Source organism: Lethenteron reissneri, chromosome 47 (genome assembly GCF_015708825.2).
Source record: "Lethenteron reissneri isolate LAM-NWPU_2019-01 chromosome 47, ASM1570882v1, whole genome shotgun sequence".
Classification (NCBI taxonomy): domain Eukaryota; kingdom Metazoa; phylum Chordata; class Hyperoartia; order Petromyzontiformes; family Petromyzontidae; genus Lethenteron; species Lethenteron reissneri.
The window spans coordinates 4,733,303-4,756,084 of NC_083825.1; the positions used below are offsets into that span (position 1 = coordinate 4,733,303).

At 50.4% G+C, this 22,782-nt stretch overlaps 1 protein-coding gene across 1 annotated transcript in view; it reads right to left on the reverse strand.

Annotated features, from left to right (window-relative positions):
- Positions 1-22,782, reverse strand: part of LOC133354335 (glutamate receptor ionotropic, delta-2-like) — a 224,991-nt gene that overhangs the window by 61,512 nt on the left and 140,697 nt on the right. Inside the window, exons 4-5 of the mRNA XM_061571083.1 lie at positions 22,227-22,604; positions 3,756-3,961 (exon numbers count right to left, since the gene is read on the reverse strand). Coding sequence (XP_061427067.1) covers positions 3,756-3,961; positions 22,227-22,604 — 584 coding nt within the window. The remainder of the gene's footprint in view (positions 1-3,755; positions 3,962-22,226; positions 22,605-22,782) is intronic.

Here is a 22,782-nt window from a genome sequence, read left to right on the forward strand (position 1 = left end):
GTTTTGTAGAGAGAGGACGAATCCGGAGGAGCAAGGAGGTACCACAGATGACTGCAAAGGCAGCCATGCAGTGAGCTGGTGCCAGCAAGTGCCCAAGCTCTGCGGTTCTCTATATATGATTTATTAATAGCGCAGTGCAACAATGCTAACCACTACACTACCACTCCCCCACATAAGGTTAACTCACGGGTGTGCTTGCTCAAAGCACTTGCCCCAATGGTCTGTTCAGGCCACGCGGGGGTGTATTTGCGTTTGTCTTTTGTTAATTTATGCGTGCCGTTGTCTTTTTAACATTCCATCAAAGCCGCGGGCGGTGGCGAGTCCGTGCGTGCAAAAACAATTACTGGGTATCCACGCCATCTCGAATTCCGTGGAAATCATCAATGAACCAAAAATATAGTCCGCTAAGAATATCCACTTGTTCCCTAAGTTGCGATGTGAGGCTTGTGCACGTGTGCAGCGCGCAGGGATTCGTAGACAAGTCAATGGGTGTGTGCCGACCACCGCGCCGTCTTATTTGCAGAGAAAATATCAAATATCGATTTAATGAAGCTAAATCTACAGTGCGCGCACACACACACGCACGCGCGCGCGGGAGCGCACACACACACACGGCCTTAGAGGTACAAGCGAACGTTCTTCCATTTTGAGCAATGACGCAAATGATGATTTAGTAAAAATACAAAAAGGACGGTCTACTCACCACAGACAGAGATCCTGTCCTGATAAAAAAAAATCCCAATATATATTGGTCGCAAACTTTATACATTACACGTACGATTGTAGACAGATGCGGGCCACCCACGTTTTAGCCCACAGCGTGGCGTCCTTTCCACCAAATGAACGATCGGGGTTGTGTCCATGATTAGGCACCGCTATTGTCAGTGACGCAGAGAGCAGTGCTTCGCAAACCACAGCGCTGCGACAAAGTAGCAGGTTTAACACGTAGGCTTTCGCGAACAATATTATTCATAATCAACGTTTTTGGGTTTAGATCGCGTTATTTATAAATATGTCATCATCTGGCGAATTGCCCGATGATGCTGGATGCAATTACCAGCGAAACGTCGTACTCAAATTGTAAATGTTGTGGTTTCACGCTTAAACACACCGGTGGGCTAAAGCAGTGAACTCTTTGTCTTTTATCAACGTGACACTTTTTTTACTGATTGGCCGTGTCGGGTGGTGGATGGTTACGACACATTTATAAATAACGCGATCTAAACCCAAAAACGTTGATTTTGAAAGTAGCAGGTGTGCTGCGTTCTTCACGGAACTATGTGGCTGAGCGTCACGGTTCGCGAGCTGGGGCATGCAGACGAACTCTCCGTGCCATTTTAGTGTACGTATGTTGAACTTTTTTTGCACCGTACGTAGACAAGCATGCTAGTCAGAGTTGTAGGGGGAAGGACAAAAAAGTAAACACAAAAAGCAGTTCTAAATGAATTAGTTTTCAATCGAGATGATTTAAAAGTGTATAGCTTCAGTGGCTTCCTACTAGCGGAAAGGAAGAGCGTTCCAGACGGCCGGGGAAGCGCATCTGAAAGCGCGCGATGCGGTGACTGCCTTTGTTCGGTGCCCAACCAAAAGCCGCCGCTGCGAGGAAGACCGGAGTTTGCGTGATGATGATTGAATGCTCCTTAACGAGATCAGCAAGACACCATTGGAACCTCATTTGTCAGTAGAAAAATATGATAATTGGTTTTTTACCCTTTTATCTGGCAACAAAACTGATGCCTTTTTTACGAGGAGTCATGTTTGCATAGACCACCTGTAGTCATAATGCAAACAAAAAACACAACTCTGATAATGTATGCACTGTCCTTGAATTTGATTGGTCCACACCCGAGACAGCTTTCCTTAGAGCCTAGTCTCACATGGTGCTGAACCAGATGACGCCTTTTGGCGTGTGGACCAATCAACTTCAAGGACAGTGCATACAATATCAGAGTTATGTTTTTTGTTTGCATTATGACTGCAGGTATTGTAGTCTATGCAAACATGACTCCTCGTAAAAAAGGTGTCAGTTTTGTTGCCAGATTAAAGGGTAGAGATCAGCAAGGTACTGCGCGGTTCATTTGCGGCAAGCACTTTGTTGCGTGTGTTAATTTGGCAACTGGAGGCCAATGCAGCAGAAAAGTGGCCGGTCCAACCAGCCCCCGCCACCCCCAAACCAGCCGCCCCCTCCTTCTCCCATTGGGTCGTGCCGCGGTAGAGCAGAGCGGCCGTCAGCCCCCACCATCGGCCCTCCTCGACACTGGGGGGGGGGGGGGTGGTGGCACGTGCCCCCCCGATGATCCGATCGAAATCCCCAATTTCGATCGGATCATTGTGGTTTATTAGTAATATATCGGCATTTTACGACCCCCACTGCCACTGTGTAGCATAGTATTACGTGCCAGGGACTCTATGAGATGATAGGACAATAGTCTGAGTCCATAATTGGCAATAAGTGACGGCAAAGCAGTTATAAGTGACTCAGAATTGTGCGCAGTTGCGGATACAGTCCACGACTTCCCTGAAGGCACACGCGTCGAATAAAAAGCAGGGGACAAGTCCTTACTTACTAACAACTCCTCTATCATTTTTCATTGCTGGAGGGGTTGCCCCCCTCTACCTGATAAATCCTGGCTCTGCCATTGCCAGCGTGCCGCCGAGATCGAGCGAGCTGGGACGCGCGAGTGAGGGCCGTGGGTACGAACAAGATTGAGACGCAGTCCTCGTCATTTATTATTTAGACTGTGCCTCCCTCGCGGTAATTTTTTTAACCGCTTCACTCGCCATCACCGGGAGGAAGTGAGCGGAGGGTAAATACCAAGGCTTCACTGGATGGAGTTGCTGGAAAGAATGTGCTCTTGTGAGCACATATTATCTTTTGTTTTACCACAATTTCATACACTGGCCGTGGGGGGCGGGGGGGGGGAGGCGTTCCGTCAGCGGGATGCATGACCCCGGCTCAACGCTGCCCTACCACGTGCCAGGCACCCGGCCAGCCAGCAAAACTAAAAAAATATATAGAACCCTATAAAATAAACACATTTCACATCCAGGGAACCCTCAGACTGAGGCTTTCAAGAGCACAGGTTCGCCAAATTCCACGAATTGCATAAAACTACTAAAAATATGTTTATTTTACCAGGTAAGGCCCACTATTTCAGAAGCAATCTGGCCACAAATGAAACACCGGAGGACCTTGAGAAAAATCCAACACGACCATGGGGAGAACATTCAAACTCCAAATATACAGGCGTTAAGGTCGGGATCGAACCCACGACCTCATGCACACCAGGCGAGGTAGTTAACATCTCGCCACCATAGCGCCCATACATCTTTAGAATTGCTTGTGCTTACGCGACAGGACGCAGCAACACCACTTAGTATCCATACCTCAGGAGTACGACACAACGAATGATGACAACGCGGGCGAGCGAGCGGGTTAGGCAAGCGAGCGCCGCGTACCTCGGCGATGAAGGTGCACGCCAGGCACCCAGCTAGCCAGCAAAACTTTAAAAAATATCTAGAAATCTATTAAAAAGCACATTTCACATCAAGGAAACCCTCAGATTGAGGCGCCCAAGTGCACGGGGTCCCCCAAATTCCACGCAACCGATAAACATACATCTTAAGAATTGCTCGTGCATACGCGACAACACGGAGCAGCACCGTTAGTATCCATACCCCAGGAGTACGAGACACACAACGAAACGATGACAATGCAGGCGAGCGAGCGGGCTGGGCGAGCGAACGCCGCATACCTCGGCGATGAAGGTGCGTGCCAGGCGCGGGTTGAGCAGCAGCACGGCCCTGCGGAGCGAGTCGCGGTAGCGGTTCAGCTCCTCGTACTTGAGCGAGCGGAAGAGCGAGGCGATCATGCGGCCCACGTTCCCGTCCACCTGCTGCAGCGACACCTCGGCTCCCTGGCGGGCGGCGCGCGCCAGGAACCCGCGCACCCCACGGATGTCTGCACGCGCACGCACACGCACGGGCACGCGCACGCACGGGCACGTGTGTGAGCACTACGTACGCACAAACACGCCGGGTCATGATGCACGAGGCAGAGATGCACGGGCGCAGGTACACGCAGAGCAGCGGCGTACAAACACGGGAAATGCACACACAGGTGACACGTGGATATTGATACACTCAGAGTAGAGATGCACGCGCACACAACAACAACAACAATCGCCATTCGCCACTAAGTGTCGGTGAGATCACCCACGGTGCATGTGCCAGGCTTAGTGCACTTTAAGGTCACGGGAAGTGTCAAACGCCCACTGGCAGGAAATCACGGGACCGACCCAGGTGCCACACGAAAGAAAGACAAAGCTGTCCCTTATAGTCTTCACAGCATGTTGGGGCAAGTGCTCTTAGCGAGCACCTATGAAGATCGTCACGGCACATGAGGAGTGGATGGCCAGAATCATACTGTGTCCCCAGTGGAGGTGTTTGAAAACCGCACCACGTACTCATTTGAGGCTGAGCCAGTTCAGATAATCGTCACTGGTGTTGGCCGTAAATGGGAACCGAGCTCGTGCTAACCGCTGCACCACCGCTCCCCATATAGACACAAACACACACGGATGGGGCAATGGCACACACACACACACCTACACACGGGGCCAATTCACACAGCCTGTGCACAGGAATTTTGGCACCGGCAAGAAATACCACATTCGGCAAGAAACACCACATTCGGCAAGAAACACATTCAGCCGACCACCTGTACGCGTACGTACGGCACTTTAGCAAACCTTCAGATGCATTCTAAACGTTTCCACCCGCCACAGCCTCTTAAAAATATATATATAGATTTTTTTTTTTACCACTGCCCCATCCCCTGCGAGAGATCACGGACAAGCGCCCGATGCAACGAATCTGCGCCGAGCGCCACATCCGCCCGCTCCTGTCGCGCAAATCACAAATTCAAAAATTCCCAGCGACACGCGACCCCTGGTGTGGGGGGGGGTTGCCCGCCCCCAGCCCCCCACGCCACCCCACCCGCCCCCCCCCCCATCATTATCGACTGCAGCTGCACCCTCACCCTGCCCCCCCCCCACCCACCTCCCTTGCTAATGAAGCAGCGCAGATGCTTGACGTGTCAGGCAGAGGCAGCAGGGGGGGGGGGGGGGTCTTTCGTCGCGCGATCGCTGTCCGCTAACGACAATGGCAATGCCATTGTGGTGGCCTCCAAGGTGACGAGCCGGTGATGGCGCGAGCCTCCTTGACGAGGAATGTGCAATTCGGTGGCTGGGGAGAGGGTCGTGTGGATCCAATTCGATCCGACGCACGGTCTTTTGCAAATATTCGCTTTTTTTTTGCGACCCGAATGAAATTAAGATTATGCAACTTCACCGCAAAGGTCGATGCTATAGATTTCACGCCGCCACCAGAAATATAGATTGGCAAAGCTACAAATCAAATGAATTCACACCGCTGTAGATGTGATAGAAGACCTCAACATCACTGCCAATTTTGTAAGGTTCAGTTATTCATGCTGTCATTTTTTTCTGATCGAGCCAAATCAGAACGATGTTGATCGAGTCTCATTCTGATCCGCGCCTTCGGCCATCCGAACGTCAAAATCCGATTCCAATTCTTTGGCGAAAGCAGAGGTCAAATCCGTCACTGAGCTAAGCTCTGGCATCACCGCAGCGAAGACCAAATGAGGGAAATAATGCAGCCGCAGTGTCTCATCAGTTGTAAACTGGAGCTCTGCCTAGAATAATAATATCAATAAAAAAAATATGAGTGCTGGCCCTACACCGCTAGACGTGTCACAAAGGGAAATTAACAGACGCAAAAAAAGCTGTTTCATAACACTTTGCCAAGCCTGCGTGGGTTCTGTAAGAATACTCGAATGGTTTTCTCGATTGTTGAGTGTCTGCCGTCGCGATAGAATTTTTTTCTGACTAAAATTCAAGCGCGACATTTTTTTTTTTACGTGGCCGTCTCTTTAACGTGCAACACACGGCAAGAGGGGACTTACAGGATTCAAGGGAGGTGGTTGGTTGGCTCAGGGGTCAGGGAAAAGCTGAGCCCGGTGCTGATGAGATCCTGGATTTGAATTTGGGTTTCAGCCGCCCGTCTGTGACTAAATAGGTTACCGTGTTCGGCGCGTTAACACAAACGTTAACTTGTAGCGCAGCACGGTAAGGGCGAGATGTTAACTACCTCGCCTGGTTAACTACCGGAGGGTCGTGAGTTCCATGCCGACCCTGCTGTATAGTTGGAGTTTGCGTGTCTCTCGCGCTCTCTCTCTCTCTGTTCCCGTGGTCGTGTGGATTTTTCTCTGCGTCTTCTGTTTTTTTCCCCCTCTGTGTTTAGGAACACGCGTTTTGGATATTTGGCTGCTTACACATTTTCACGAGACAAGCCACTTCGTTCAGCTGATCATTTGTGGCCAGGTCGCTTCTGGAAAAAAAGAGCTATATATCTCAGTGGCCCTTACCTAGTAAAATAAAAATAAAACACAGTTTATGTATTCTTTGAGTCTTTTGGTAAAGTCACGTAGATAGGTTCAAAGAAAATAAAAAAAACTACGACGTTTCGATCGCAACACAAGCGGTCGTCATCAGGAAAAAGGGCTTAGCTTCTCAAGACAAACTGTTTATAAAGGTTTAAAATGGGCAATTTCAAACCTAGGCCCATGTCAAACCTTTATAAGCAGTTGTCTTTAGAAGCTAAGCCCCCTTTTCCTGATGACGACTGCTTGTGTTGCGATCGAAACATCGTAGTTTTTGTTATTTTGTTATTTTCTTTGAACCTATATACGTGGCTTTACCGAAAGACCCAAAGAATATGAATTCCTGCAGCCACGAAAGCTTTAAGTCAAGATAGTTTATATTGTTTTCTTCACTCGCTCGCCAATAGGTAGAACGCCTCAAGATGTGCGACGAGAAACCACAGACGAGACCCTAATGCAGCAGCAGCCAGGCAATGAGCCAGCACTACCAACAATTGGGCCAAGCTCTGTGGCCCTCTATGTGTTAAGATGTTTTCAGCCAATTAATGAGTGTTCATTGATAGGTGTGGGAGGAAAACCCGTGCACGTGGCGAGGTCAAGAGTCGAGGCTGTAAAAAGGGTCATGAAAGTACGTGTCATCTGTGCAGCAATGGGGAAGACAACGCCTGATGGTCTTAATGATGATGAGAATATAAATGTGATCCTTGAAGCACAAGTGGACCGTGTAAGAAGCGGAAGACGGAGGCATGGTCGTTTTAGCAGACCCTTAAGCCCAGGTATTTTTTCAATGAAACACCCGAAGGATTCTAGCATAGGTGAGGATGCGATGGGCCAAAGTGAGCTGGCATCACCAACACTGGCCATAGTGACCTCTTGACATTGGACGTGCCAAGAGACTGGAAGGCATTCTATTGGCCAAACCTGCCATGCTCTCAACTGGACAGGTGACGTATTGCGGGAGAGACATTGTAATGCTTGCGAAAACGGTGTCTATTCAGCCGAAAGATGATTCGCTGGCATGAATTGTCAAATTATTGGGCCACATCGCAAATAAAGCGTTTTTTTTTCTCCTTCCAGAACCACTTAATGTTCATCATTAGAGCTGTAATGCCAGAGGCGCCATGACGAGAGCTCGAATGTGAATTGTTGGGAAAATTGTTCCTCGCTCCATTACGTCAGACTTTCACCACAATTGCGCCCCGCCGAAGCATCGCGAGCCGCGAGGTCCGTTGGTCGTCATCCGTGGTGAAATTCACACCGTCTTCGCATGTGCCGCTCGTCGGCAGGCATCCAGCGCTGGCATGGTGCATGGTACTGGCACGCCAACTGACACCGTGGGTGCCATGGCGGTGAGATGTCAACTACCTCGGTATACAGGAGGTCGTGGGTTCTGTCCCGACCCTGACGCCTGCCATATATATTTGGAGTTTGCGGTGTCTCTTCCCGTGGTCGCGTGGAAACATCTCCGGGTCCTCGGGTTTTTTCCTCTGCATTTAAAAACATGCGTTTCGAATATATGGCTGCTATAATTTTCCACATGAGAAGCCACTTCGTTGAGCTATCATTTGTGGCCAGGTCGCTTCTGAAAAATGGCTATAGAGGCTCAGTGGGCCGATACATTTCCACGTGATAAGCCACTTCGTTGAGCTATCATTTTTGATAACCACGTCGCTTCTGAAGATAAGCTATATAGCTCAGTGGGGCCTTAGCTGGAAAGATAAAAAGTTCACTTTGAGTTTAGTGTGCGTCCCGGGTCTCAGTGCCCCTGTGCGGAAGGGCATCTCCCGCGCGTTTAAGGTAAACCGCAAAGCAAGTGCGTGTATTACCATACCTGCAATGAGGGTGTGCACGAGCGATGACGTCGAGGTCGGCTCGAGTACCGACACTCGGTGGAGATTCGCGTCACAGAACCGGGCTAAGGGATGCATTTGTCCAGCAGTGGAGTGTGTGTCCGGTGCGTATAAATATGGGGTGAGCGGTTGCGAGGTGGTTAGCGCGGTGCGCTACGAACCTGGCAGGCGGCCCGAGTTTGATTCCCGCTCACGGCCGACACCAGTGACTATTATCTGAACCGGTCAAATGAGTACCTGGTGCGGTGTGTAGTAAACATCGCCACTGGGGAGACAAAGGCGGCCAAGCGTGGTGTTGGCCGCCTATACCCCTAGTGTGCCGTTCCGGCCTTCATAGGTACTGCTCGCTAACAGCACTTGCCCCAACAGTCTGGTACAGGATATGCTGGGGATCTTTGTCTTTGAATGTGTGTGGGAGGAGCGGTGGAGTAGCGGTTAGCGCGGTGCGCAACGAACCTGGTGGACCGAGTTCGATTCCCGCTCGCTACCAAGCTCGGTGGCAAATATCTGAACCCGTTCTGGGCTTCCAGTAGGTTGACTCAGCCTTGAATGAGTACCTGGTGCAGTGTGTGTGTTACACATCAGCACTGGGGAGACATCATACTGCCCCTCTGTTGGTGCCCGATAACAGCAATTCCCCCAACAACCTGTGAAGGCTATATGGGGGATATTTGCCTTTGTTTTTGTATACAGAGGCGCCAGTTGGAGGGGAGGGAAGACTTGGCGAGCTTCGGAGTAACAGTTGGCAACCCGCTGCACTACACTCACAGCAAACCCTCGTCAGGGTACAACGCTGATGGTACAACGCCGATGGTACAACGCTGATGGTACAACACCGATGGTACAACGCCGGTGGTACAACGCCGGTGGTACAACGCCGGTGGTACAACATCGGTGGCCTGCAGGTTCTGGCTCGTTGATACACAGAGCCGAGAAATGCTTGGAGCAACGCGCGAACAGCTGATAGGTCCGGTTGGACGTGCGCGACAAGCAAAACGCTGAGGAACCACTGCGATAAGAGGATGTCAGCATGAGTCTCAGGCACCATAAGGAATGGAGCACTCTTTTAATTATTTCCTCGTGCAGCAAGGGAGTAAAGTGTGGTTTTTGTGAAAGTCCTTATGCGCTGCGCAGTACATCAATGCACGCGTGTACACCAGCATGCGATTACTGAGTTGGGCCTGTGGGTGGCTGGCGGGGTTATTGATTCACCGGACTGGTACACCAGTCACGTGGTTAATGGCGACTCGGCTGAGGATTTCTGTGTGTGTGACTAGGCCTCGGCAAGGTAAGGTAAATTACCTTTATTACCGGGTAAAAGGGTAAAGGTAAAGGGTAAATGTTTCGACATGCCAAGGGGTAAGGTAAAGAGTAGGGTAAAGGTAGCTCAGAAGAATTACCCGGTAGGGTAAGGGTAGGGCGAATAATTACCCGGTAAATAAAGTACCTTGTTTACCGCTAAAAGTTCCGTGGCACAGTGACGCAGTCCGTGGCCTCCATTTTAAAGTGATGGCGGAGCACATGGAGACGGTCCACGTTCTTGAGGTCGAGGTACTAGAGGACGAGGATGCCAGCAACGGCTTTTTTGGGGTTGCTGCGAACAGCAATCGAAAGAGGCAGCGGTATGCGTTCCCGTGGGAGCACACACACGATTGGATGGAGGGTGATCCGCATGCACAGCAAGAGAAGTGGCAGTGCATGCACTGCCGCAAGTGGTTTTCCACCCACACGAACACGTCAGGGTGGAAAGCCCACCTCAAGAAACACACCGTGCTCGCCCCAGGCAGCGAGGTCGGGACGTCGGCGTTGGCGAGCCGCCTAATACAGCAAACGCTGAGCCGGCCAGCAATCCCGGATCGCCTCCTGGTAAAGTTTCAGAACGCGGTGGTAGATTTTGTTATCCAAGGTGCAATCTCTTTGCGAGCCGCCAGCAGCGACAAGTTCAAGACCTTGGTCAACACATTGACGCAGGGATACGAGGGCCCATCGACCCGCACCATCATTCGCAGGATTGTCGAGCATCACGCCATCATGCTGCCCATCGTCGGGGCGTTCTTCTCCAACCTGGACGTCACCATCTCGCTCACCATCGACGGGTGGTCAAAACGCAACCTGAAGGGATTTTGGATGGTCACGGTGCACTGGATCGACAGCAAATCTGGTGCGTGAAAATCCATGCTGCTGACAATCCTCAATGTGCAGTCCGGGAGGGGTGTCGGCATACGCATTGGGGCTGCTCTGTTTGAGCACCCCCAAAGCCTCGGGCACAATATCTCGACTAAGCTGCTCGCTGTCACCAGCGACAATGGCTCCGATGCGAACAGTGCTGTCAAGACGTTGTTCGCCCTGGTCAACGTGGACGCCGGATATGAGCAGTTACGGGCTTGCCACCATATTTGATGTGCGGATCATTCCGTCCAGATCGGTGTCGTCCAAGTTCTAAAACTGTCAACAAATGCCGAACTGCGCGAGGCGCTCATCAATATCAGGTGCAGCAAGGTCGTCCGACAGTCGTACCGCCGCGAGGCTGAGATCGCCAAGCTCGCTAGCAAGGAGCCGACGCACCAGGACTCGCCGACCAGGTGGCATTCGACGTTTGACATGGGCGACGACGCCATCAAGAAGCGTGTCCCATTGGACATTATCATGGTGCGCTTCCAGGATGTGATCGGTGTCGGTGCTTTATCTGAACTGCAGTGGGCAAACATCGAGGGCGTGACAGCATTCCTGCGAATGCCGCGCTGGGTCATGGCCTCGTTGTCGGCGGACCACAATTCGACATTGGATCTCGTGCCGGTGACGATGGAGCACCTCCTCCGTCATTGCGATCACGGTGAAGCCGTCCTTAGAGCGATCGATGAGCCCTTGACTGCGACGGGGATGAAGGCCGAACTGGTGCGGTACCACCACCTACTGGTTCAGGAACCCGCCATTGTGGCATCCTACTTGAATCCACAGCTGCCGAAAACGACAGACCAAGACGAGCTGGCTACACTGACGGCCACGATCCGCTCTGTCCTGCAGCATCGCTACTCGGACATGCTCACGATCTCGCCGACGGCAATTGCTGCCCATATGGAGGAGCGGTCGCTGTTCAGCACCCTGTTCAGCAACGTCGGCAACTCCATAGACGACGGCGATGAAGTCGATCGTTTTCTGAGCATGGGCGTCACGACCGCCAGCGCCTTCATTGACGTAATGCAGTGGGGTGGTCTCCCCGCAAAGAGCTGCTCCCCTCCCACTACAAGATGGCCTGCGACTACTTGGGAGCGCCGGCAACGTCAACTCCCTGTGAACATGCGAATAGCGGAGCCGGGCGGGAGTTCACATGCGTTCGCCAGTCGCTGTCAACGACGCTCTTCATAAAGTCCATGTGCTTGCGCTCATGGATCACGGCCGGTTGCCTGAAGGTTCCGTCTAACTGGGCTTGGAGCGGCGCAGGATCTTATTGCCTGTCGTCCGTCCAAGGATGATGGCAATGACGAACTTGATCAGGTTGTTGATGAGATCGCCATCGACCAAGACGACTGGGACGAGGAGGTTATGGAGGACGGTGTCGTCGACAGCCTAAATGCCCGATTTGAGAGTATTCTATATGAATAAAGCATCTTCTTGGTTCTTTCAGTAAAGTCACGTAGAATGGAAATAATAAAATAATAAAAATTAAACATTGTAAAATAATTATCACGATGCTTCGGCCACAACGCAAGCAGCCGTCCTCAAGTGAAGACCAGGTCTGTCGGGGAGACAGTGTCTGAATGAAACAGCACCATGCTTGGAGCGTATATTTAATCTGGGTTGGAAGAGGGGGAAAGGGCACCTTTACAAAACAAATTGCATATCAAGAGGAATTTAGCATATTTATGGGAAATTCAGGTATGTGATTAGTACTACTTATGCCCGCGCATTATGCAGGATTAACAGCATCAAAGGGAGGAGATATGGGAAATGCAGGTATGTGATTAGTACTACTTATGCCCGTGCATTATGCAGGATTAGCAGCATAAAAGGGAGGGCATATGGGAAATGCACGTATGTGATTAGTACTACTTATGCCCGTGCATTATGCAGGATTAGCAGCATCAAAGGGAGGGGATATGGGAAATGCAGGTATGTGATTAGTACTACTTATGCCCGTGCATTATGCAGGATTAGCAGCATCAAAAGAAGGGGATATGGGAAATACAGGTATGTGATTAGTACTACTTATGCCCGTGCATTATGCAGGATTAGCAGCATCAAAGGAAGGGGATATGGGAAATGCAGGTATGTGATTAGTACTACTAATGCCCGTGCATTATGCTGGATTAGCAGCATCAAAGGGAGGGGATATGGGAAATGCAGGTATGTGATTAGTACTACTTATGCCCGTGCATTATGCAGGATTAGCAGCATCAAACGGAGGGGATATGGGAAATGCATGTATGTGATTAGTACTACTTATGCCCGTGCATTATGCAGAATTAGCAGCATCAAAAGAAGGGGATATGGGAAATACAGGTATGTGATTAGTACTACTTATGCCAGTGCATTATGCGGGATTAGCAGCATCAAAGGGAGGGGATATGGGAAATGCAGGTATGTGATTAGTACTACTTATGCCCGTTCATTATTCAGGATTAGCAGCATCTAAAGAAGGGGATATGGGAAATACAGCTATGTGATTAGTACTACTTATGCCCGTGCATTATGCAGGATTAGCAGCATCAAAGGAAGGGGATATGGGAAATGCAGGTATGTGATTAGCACTACTAATGCCCGTGCATTATGCTGGATTAGCAGCATCAAAGGGAGGGGATATGGGAAATGCAGGTATGTGATTAGTACTACTTATGCCCGTGCATTATTCAGGATTAGCAGCATCAAAAGAAGGGGATATGTGAAATACAGGTATGTGATTAGTACTACTTATGCCCGTGCATTATGCAGGATTAGCAGCATCAAAGGAAGGGGATATGGGAAATGCAGGTATGTGATTAGAACTACTAATGCCCGTGCATTATGCTGGATTAGCAGCATCAAAGGAAAGGGATATGGGAAATGCAGGTATGTGATTAGTTCTACTTATGCCCGTGCATTATGCAGGATTAGCAGCTTCAAACGGAGGGGATATGGGAAATGCATGTATGTGATTAGTACTACTTATGCCCGTGCATTATGCAGAATTATCAGCATCAAAAGAAGGGGATATGGGAAATACAGGTATGTGATTAGTACTACTTATGCCAGTGCATTATGCGGGATTAGCAGCATCAAAGGGAGGGGATATGGGAAATGCAGGTATGTGATTAGTACTACTTTTGCCCGTGCATTATTCAGGATTAGCAGCATCAAAAGAAGGGGATATGGGAAATACAGGTATGTGATTAGTACTACTTATGCCCGTGCATTATGCAGGATTAGCAGCATCAAAGGAAGGGGATATGGGAAATACAGGTATGTGATTAGTACTACTTATACCCGTGCATTATGCAGGATTAGCAGCATCAAAGGGAGGGGATATGGGAAATGCAGGTATGTGATTAGTACTTCTAATGCCCGTGCATTATGCTGGATTAGCAGCATCAAAGGGAGGGGATATGGGAAATGCAGGTATGTGATTAGTACTACTTATGCCCGTGCATTATTCAGGATTAGCAGCATCAAAAGGAGGGGATATGGGAAATACAGGTATGTGATTAGTACTACTTATGCCCGTGCATTATGCAGGATTAGCAGCATCAAAGGGAGGGGATATGGGAAATGCAGGTATGTGATTAGTACTACTTATGCCCGTGCATTATGCAGGATTAGCAGGATCAAAAGGAGGGAATAGGGGTAGCATTAATAAAGGGAAGGAGTGTTAATAGTATGTAGCTGAAGTAACTAAAACTACCACGTAAACAACTAAAGTATAAACTACATAGTATCATCAGTATACTAAATATACTCTACAATATGCTGAGTTACTAACAGTAAGTAATACATTACAATTCTACGTCGTAAACAAATATATATAATATGCTTCCGTCTAAACTGTATTCTCTTACATCACACGAGTCTACACCGTACTATATACTGCCATAGACAAACCCAACATTAAATTATATACTGTATTGCTATAAACCACCCTATACCTTAAACATTGTAATATTACATTATGTATTATTCTACATACCCTAATGTATATCCAACTGTTGTATATGGTACAGTGTATAATAACAAATAGTATAAAATGTATATGCTTAATACAATGTACAAAGTAATATATAGTATCGTAATTGTATAGTGAAGGATGTAGAGTGGAGGTTGTCTGGTGCCAGGATGTAGAGTGGAGTTTGTCTGGTGCCAGGATGTAGAGTGGAGTTTGTCTGGTGCCAGGATGTAGTGTGGAGTTTGTCTGGTGCCAGGATGTAGAGTGGAGTTTGTCTGGTGCCAGGATGTTGAGTGGAGTTTGTCTGGTGCCAGGATGTAGAGTGAAGTTTGTCTGGTGCCAGGATGTAGAGTGGAGTTTGTCTGGTGCCAGGATGTAGAGTGGAGTTTGTCTGGTGCCAGGATGTAGAGTGGAGTTTGTCTGGTGCCAGGATGTAGAGTGGAGTTTGTCTGGTGCCAGAATGTTGAGTGGAGTTTGTCTGGTGCCAGGATGTTGAGTGGAGTTTGTCTGGTGCCAGGATGTAGAGTGGAGTTTGTCTGGTGCCAGGATGTAGAGTGGAGTTTGTCTGGTGCCAGGATGTAGAGTGGAGTTTGTCTGGTGCCAGGATGTAGACTGGAGTTTGTCTGGTGCCAGGATGTAGTGTGGAGTTTGTCTGGTACCAGGATGTAGAGTGGAGTTTGTCTGGTGCCAGGATGTTGAGTGGAGTTTGTCTGGTGACAGGATGTAGAGTGGAGTTTGTCTGGTGCCAGGATGTAGAGTGGAGTTTGTCTGGTGCCAGGATGTAGAGTGGAGTTTGTCTGGTGCCTGGATGTAGAGTGGAGTTTGTCTGGTGCCAGGATGTAGAGTGGAGTTTGTCTGGTGACAGGATGTAGAGTGGAGTTTGTCTGGTGCCAGGATGTAGAGTGGAGTTTGTCTGGTGACAGGATGTAGAGTGGAGTTTGTCTGGTGACAGGATGTAGAGTGGAGTTTGTCTGGTGCCAGGATGTTGAGTGGAGTTTGTCTGGTGACAGGATGTAGAGTGGAGTTTGTCTGGTGCCAGGATGTAGAGTGGAGTTTGTCTGGTGCCTGGATGTAGAGTGGAGTTTGTCTGGTGCCAGGATGTAGAGTGGAGTTTGTCTGGTGACAGGATGTAGAGTGGAGTTTGTCTGGTGCCAGGATGTAGAGTGGAGTTTGTCTGGTGCCAGGATGTAGAGTGGAGTTTGTCTGGTGACAGGATGTAGAGTGGAGTTTGTCTGGTGCCAGGATGTAGAGTGGAGTTTGTCTGGTGCCAGGATGTAGAGTGGAGTTTGTCTGGTGACAGGATGTAGAGTGGAGTTTGTCTGGTGCCAGGATGTAGAGTGGAGTTCCCATTAATATGCTAGATTCCTCTTGATATGCACATTATTTTGTGAAGGCGCCCTTTCCCCCCCTTCCAACCCAGATTAAATATACGCTCCAAGCATGGTGCTGTTTCATTCAGACGCTGTCTCCCCGACAGACTTGGTCTTCACCTGAGGACGGCTGCTTGCGTTGTGGCCGAAACGTCGTGAGAATTATTTTATTATGTTTTATTTTTATTATTTTATTATTTCCATTCTACTTGACTTTACCGAAAGAACCAAGAAGATGAATCCCTGCAGTCATGAAAGCTTTAAATCGAAAAATGAATAAAACGCTCTAACTAGCATTTATCGTGAAAAAAATGTCCATGTTTTTTACCCCAGTAATTACCCTGTAATCGCGAAATTTGTATGGGATAAGGGTAAAAGGTAAGGTAAAGGTAGGCTCGTTTTTTTTTACCTTTTACCTTTTAGCGCGATTGTATTGTGGTAAGGTAAAAGGTAGGGTAAAGTTTCTCTTGTTTTTTTTTACCGTTTAACTTTTATCTTACCTTGCCGAGGCCTATGTGTGACACCACGTGCTGCTGTTGCATCTTACAAATGTGTTTGCCCTCGATTTGGAGCACCTACCCACGCCCTTCATTTCGAGTGCGCAACATCAGCGTTACGGGTGCTTGCCAAGAGCACTTGTCAACACAGTGTCAAGGCTAACTGGGAGATGTTTATGCTACGCTGTGCGTATGACACAAGCACTCAGAGATACCCCCCCCCCCCCCGCTTCCCACACCCTATCTGGAATTCCAACCTCCTGGGGCCCTCAATGGTGCCATGACTACCCAGACGCAACAGCAGCCCCCTGGTTTCAACCTCCCTGGGAAAGGATTGGGTCCGCCCTCAGCAGGTTCAGGACCAGTCATGGCACATGCCTCGCCAACCTCCACCATGGGGCATGAGAGTAAGTTTCGCTATGTGCCTGTGGGGTGGAACAAAACCATGCAACCGCATCCTAGAAGTCTGCCCGATCCACAAACTCAGCGGAGGCAGACTCACCCTCAAACGCAGCAGGACCGGAAGCAACCGCTTGGCTTTGGGATTTTGCATTTCGCTTTTTGAGACCAGACCCGAGACTTTCTCCTCCGCCTGTGACTGCTCTTTCTCTTTGGAGTCTCTTCAATCGCACCTTACCTTGAAGCAACTAAGATCCCCCCCCCGCCCACCTCCCCCCCCCCTCTTCAGCGGTTTCTTTGATAGACGTCTCGACTATTTTGTCCGGCGTCTTGAGACGCGGCTGGATTTAAATACGACACGAACCCAAAATTGGTATGTGCGCTCACGTGCGTAAGTGTGCATGCGTGTGCCTACGTGCGTGCGTGTGTGTGTGTGTGCGTGTGTGTGTGCGTACGTGCGTGTGTGTGTGTGTGTGTGCCTACGTGCGTGCGTGTGTGTGCGTGTGCGTGTGTGTGCGTGTGCCTACGTGCGTGCGTGTGTGTGCATGCGTGTGCCTACGTGCGTGTGTGTGTGTGCGTGTGCCTACGTGCGTGCGTGTGTGTGTGTGTGCGTGTGTGTGTGCGTGTGCCTACGTGCGTGCGTGTGTGTGTGTGTGCGTGTGTGTGTGCGTGTGCCTACGTGCGTGTGTGTGTGTGCGTGTGGGTGGGGAGCGGTAGTGTAGAGGCTAGCGCGCTGAGCTACAAACCCGGCGACCCGAGTTCGGTTCCCGTTCACGGTCAACATCTGTGACGATTGTCTGAACCGGTCCTGCACCTCCCCTAGGTCGACTCAGCCTCAAATAAGTACCTGGTGCGGTGTGTGAACGTCACCACTGGGGATACAAAGGCGGCCGGGCGTGGTCCTGGCCACCCACCCCTTCGTGTACCTCTGTTGCCTACTGTGCTAATCGGAAGTGCAGGTGGGTGGGCTTGCGTGCATTTCATCATTGTAAATAGCCACGCTTTCATATTCCCTTTCCGCTGTCTCATTTGCCAGAGGGAATGTATCCAGCACGGCAACAGAAACGAGCATCCGCGGAGGTGCCAGCTTGTAATCTGCTAATTGCTTAGGTATTCCTTCATCGTACAGCGATAACGATCCCACGTGGCTAGGCATGCGGGCTGCTGGGGCAAGTGCTGCTGGCGAGAGAACCTATAAAGGCCGGCACTGCACACCACGAGTGGGTGGCGTGGTCAGAAATCTTTTCGCCGGTGCCGATGTTCACACGCCGCTCCAGGTAACACTCGACCTAGGGGAGGCCCAAGACCGGTTGAGATAATCGTCACTGGGTGTTTGCGGCCCGGAGCGGGAATCGCACTCGGGTGGCCGGGTTTGCAGCGCGTCACGCGGACCGCTCACCTGCCACGAGCACACTCACGCACACACAGAGATATGCAAGTGCATCATGATTCATTCGTGTTCACGATGACCTTAACGTTCCATTGTTTTTTTTCCTGTTTCCTGCTTGTAATATTAAATGTTTCACCTCTAATGCTTGTGCAGCCTTCTGTATATCTACATGTATAAAACAAACTCATCGCGCAATTGTTTACGGCTGACGGGGAGGTCTGTCTCGTGTGACCTCCTCGCGGCCGACAACACCGGTGACGAAATATCCGAACCGGTCCCGGGCCTTCCCTAGGTCGACTCGGCCTCAAACGAGTGTACCTGGTGCGGTTCGCATACATCGCCACTAGGGGAGAGAAAGGCGGTCGGGCGTTAGTGCTGGTCACCCCTACCCCACCTGTGTGTGCGCCCAAGTGCCGTCCTTCATCAGGTGCTCGCAAACAGAAACTTGACCGGACAGTTTGTCAAGGCTGTACGGGATTGGGAGGGGATATCTTTGTCTTTGCACGCATCTCCGGGGAGGTCAGCCCGGCTGACACGCTCGACATCACGACCGCCTTGGGGCCAGCCTCCGGGTTAAGTTAAAGTCAATCCCGCTCGTGTGTGCGTTAATTTGTTCTGCATATTTAACGCCAGATTAAGCACACCGGCCGGCCCTCAGGCTGGAAATGACCACACACATATATATTGCTTTTTTTAAACTTCAAGTTTCACGCGTGTTTTTTTTGTCGGTGTCGTTTTTTTTCTCCTCTCGCTCGGGGGATAATTATCAGTGATTTATTTATTTGGAGGGCTCCGATTAGCGGAGAGAATCCTCGGCAAGGCGGATTGGAGGCCCAGTTGATTCGTGGTGGTCGATGACGGAGCTACTCGCGATCCTGGTTCATGCTTTTATTGATGGGCTGCCACCATTCACAAAAAAAACAGGTTGCCAGAGGACTTGCGGTGCTGTAGATATGGGATTTGCTGCGAGACCTGGAGCTGATGCATGGGACAGAAAGCTGGGCAGATGAAGAAACAAGTTGGAACAAACAACTACGCATTCGCATGCCATCATGTAATGGTCCCCAGCGCCCGCGTGCGTGGCGACTCATAGGGGGGGACTGAGCAGCCTCCCTTCCGTGCCCAGCTCTGCCCACGTAGCTTGCCTGACGAAACCCCGAGTTCCAGAATCCATGCATGTGTATGTTTTGTCTCCCTTGTTCAAATGATTAATACACATATAAGCATAACTCTCTCTTCTGTCTCTCCACACCTATGTATACACAATTATCCCATAGGAGTTTAACTGGTTCTCCAGACCGATGTAATCCAGAACATCATGGACCGGCTTTGACCTTGTAGGTTTCATCAGGCTCGTTAAACAAATGCTGCAGATGTTGGCAAATATTCTTGGCAAAACCACCGCGTATATGTACACACGTCCAACTTCTTTTTGCACCATACGGAGCCAGCCGTGCTAAAATCGGAGGTGCGGGAAATCGCGGTGGGCCCTGTTCAAACGACGCAAACAAATAAACGTCATTTTGTACGCTAACTACAAACAGAGTCAAGTCAGCACTGGGCTGGCGACGTGACTGCAGCCACAATTCCTCGAAACATCTTTTAACACAAAGTCCCTCCTCACATGATTTTGCTAACACGGTCTGCTCTATGAGGAGGGAATCTGGCGCTAATTCACAACAATCCGGAGCAAGTGGCGAATTTGTAATTACGCGTTGGGTAGCGTCTAAATTGATCAATGTGTCTGCTCCGTTGGTTAATTGGTTAATGCGCCGGAGGGAGTCTTTAAGTGCTCCCCGGTGGCTTCGTGGTTTAACGCGATTCAATTTTCTTGATTTACGCAGGTGAGAGCAAACGGCACGAGCAATCCCGTGGAAGGAAGGCGGGGAAACGGCCACCGATGCCTGTACCAGGCATAACAGCGATGCATCGATTCATCGATCAATTCGGAATTTTTTTTAAATGCCTCACCGGTACACGTGTCAAATTGCGCGAGTGCGCATAGAGAATAAAAAAAAAACATGGAAATAAATTTTTCCACCATTGTTCTATGACCCAAATCGCCCAGAAATGTGGCCGATATCATCGGACTTCGGAAGCTAAGCATGCTTGAGCCTGGATAATGCTTAGGTGGCCAATCGTCATGCAAAAAACAGGTGTCATAGGCTGCTGCGGGGATACGTTGTGAGCGCGTACGAGGGTAGTGCAGAAACATCCGCTGTTGCGCTGTACTATCTATGTTGCCATGTCTACGCTCCACACCTTCATCGACCCACACTGGCCAAACGACGCTAACAAACGACCCGCGTAGTGTTGTAATGCGCTCATCCAGCAGTGGATTGACAAAGGTGTGTACATTGTTCACGTGCACGGTAATAATTACATTCGGGCTACCAAATGAGATGGAAAATCTCATTCGGTAATTGATTAAATTAATTGCTGGTTGGTGGTGGGGAGGTGGGCAGTTATAGGTGCCACGGTGGCGAGATGTTAACTCCCTCGCCTGGTATGCAGGAGGTCGTGGATTCGATCCCGAGGCTAACGCCTGCTGTATATTTGTGGAGTTTGTCTCTCTCTCCCCGTGGTCGCGTGGATTTTTCTCCAGGTTCTCCGGTTTTCCCCTTCACATTGAGAAACACGCGTTTAGAGCATTTGGTCGCTGTCAATTTCCACGTGGTAAGCCACTTCATTGCGCTATCATTTGTGGCCAGGTCGCTTCTGAAAAAGAGCTGCATAGCTCAGTGGGCCTTACCTGGTAAAGTAAAAATAGTAAATCGTATAGTTAGGTACAGTCGGTCGACCTCAAACTGAGCCAAGGTTGACCAATATGAAAGCCACGGTTGCTGGAGCAGAGACAGAGAGAGAGAGAGAGTGCGTGGAAGGGAGTAAAGGGAGATGAAAGGGGAGAGACGAGGCAGCAGCGAGGCCCTTGGGGAGCTGAGTATCTGGGATTGGGGTGCGAGCCGCGTGCATTCCACCGCGAGTTGAACTGTGGCCTCGCAGCGGCGCACAGCCCACTAGGAAGCCAGCTGAGTGGGGGTCCCTCATTTAATGTTTAATTTCTTTATTTCCAAGGCAATGTTCGCAGCTGAATGGACTACCCACTGTACATAATGATACACAATTGACTTTAGAACATAAGCAGCTACAAATCATGGCCATGTGTGACTCTAATTGCACCCTTCACCGGTTTAACGTTTTACTTGGGCTCTTTTGCGATCGGGCTTATTTTGAATCGCGCTGTGTTTTTTAGATGAGGCTGAGCAACGCGTCTTCAACCCAGCGTCAGCCAGATTATCAGGCGATGCTGCTACTGCTACTGCAGCGTTGGCAGCGGCACACAAACACACATAGCAAATACAACATTCAACACATTTGTCAGTAGCACCGCGTGGCCTTAAAAGGAGAAAAAAATACATTTATTGTATATGGCGAAAGAGACAGGAACTCTGTCAAGATATCTGTGAAAACGAGCTTTACAGCCAATCGGATTTCTAAAATATGAATACATATTCTGACTTCCCCGCGAAAGACCTGACCAGGTTCTGCATGGACACGGTTGTAAAATGTCATCTCCTTTGCCTGGTACGCAGGAGGTCGTCGGTTCAATCCCGACCTTGACGCCTGCTGTCTATTTGGAGTTTGCAGTGTCTCTCTTACCATGGATTTTTCTCTGGGTCTTCCAGTTTTCACCCCTCTACATTTAGAATCAACGTGCGTTTCAGAGTACTTTGGCTGCTATGCATTTCCACGTGATAAGCCACTTCGTTGAGCTATCAATTGTGGCCAGGTCGCTTCTGAAAAAAGAGCCAGATAGCTCGGTGGGCCTTACCTGTTAAAATAAAGAAAAAGTTAATATCTTGATTTGAAGCTTTCGTGACTGCAGGAATCCATACTCATTGGTTCTTTTGGTAAAGTCACGTAGGTAAAAACAAAATAATATATCACGACGTTTCGATCGCAACGCAAGCAATGACGATCGCTTGCGTTGCGATCGAAACGTCGTGAAATATTCCATAGCTTAGTTTCAGCTTAGTTCAACTTCGCGTCCACCCTGCCAAGCCGGCCAAGGTCACCCGTGCCCACCCAGCAGGGTCGCTGCCACCTGCCCCGCGGCCACGTACCGTATCCAGCCTGGTAGAAGAGAATGAACTTGCGCCAGGCGAAGTCGGCGAGCACGCGCGTCAGCACGTGGCCCAGCACGGCGGGCGGCCGCGCCGTCAGCGTGTAGCCCTGCGGCTCCTCCACGCCCGGCGCCCCGGGGTCGGTCGTCGTCTGCGGCGGCAGCGGCGGGGGGTGCGGGGGCAGCTCGCAGCCGCTGCGGGGAGAGCCCCCCGTGCCGGCCGCCCCCCCTGCCGACGAGGGGGAGGCCGCGGGGCCCCCCCGCTCCACGAAGAGGTGCGGGATGTGCATGGCGTCGCTCAGTGACTGCAGCGAGGAGGCCGTGGCGCAGCCCGTGGAGCTCACGAGCGCCAGGATTCCTTGCTCCATGAGCTCGCACGCTGGGGGCGGGGGGGGGCGGGGGGGGTGAGGGAGGAGGCACGTGGGGGGTGAGAGGGGGGCACGTGGGGGGTGGAGGGGGCACGTGGGGGTGGAGGGGGCACGTGGGGGGTGGAGGGGGCACGTGGGGGGTGAGAAAGGAGGGGCATGTGGGGGGGGGTGAGAGGGGGGGCACGTGGG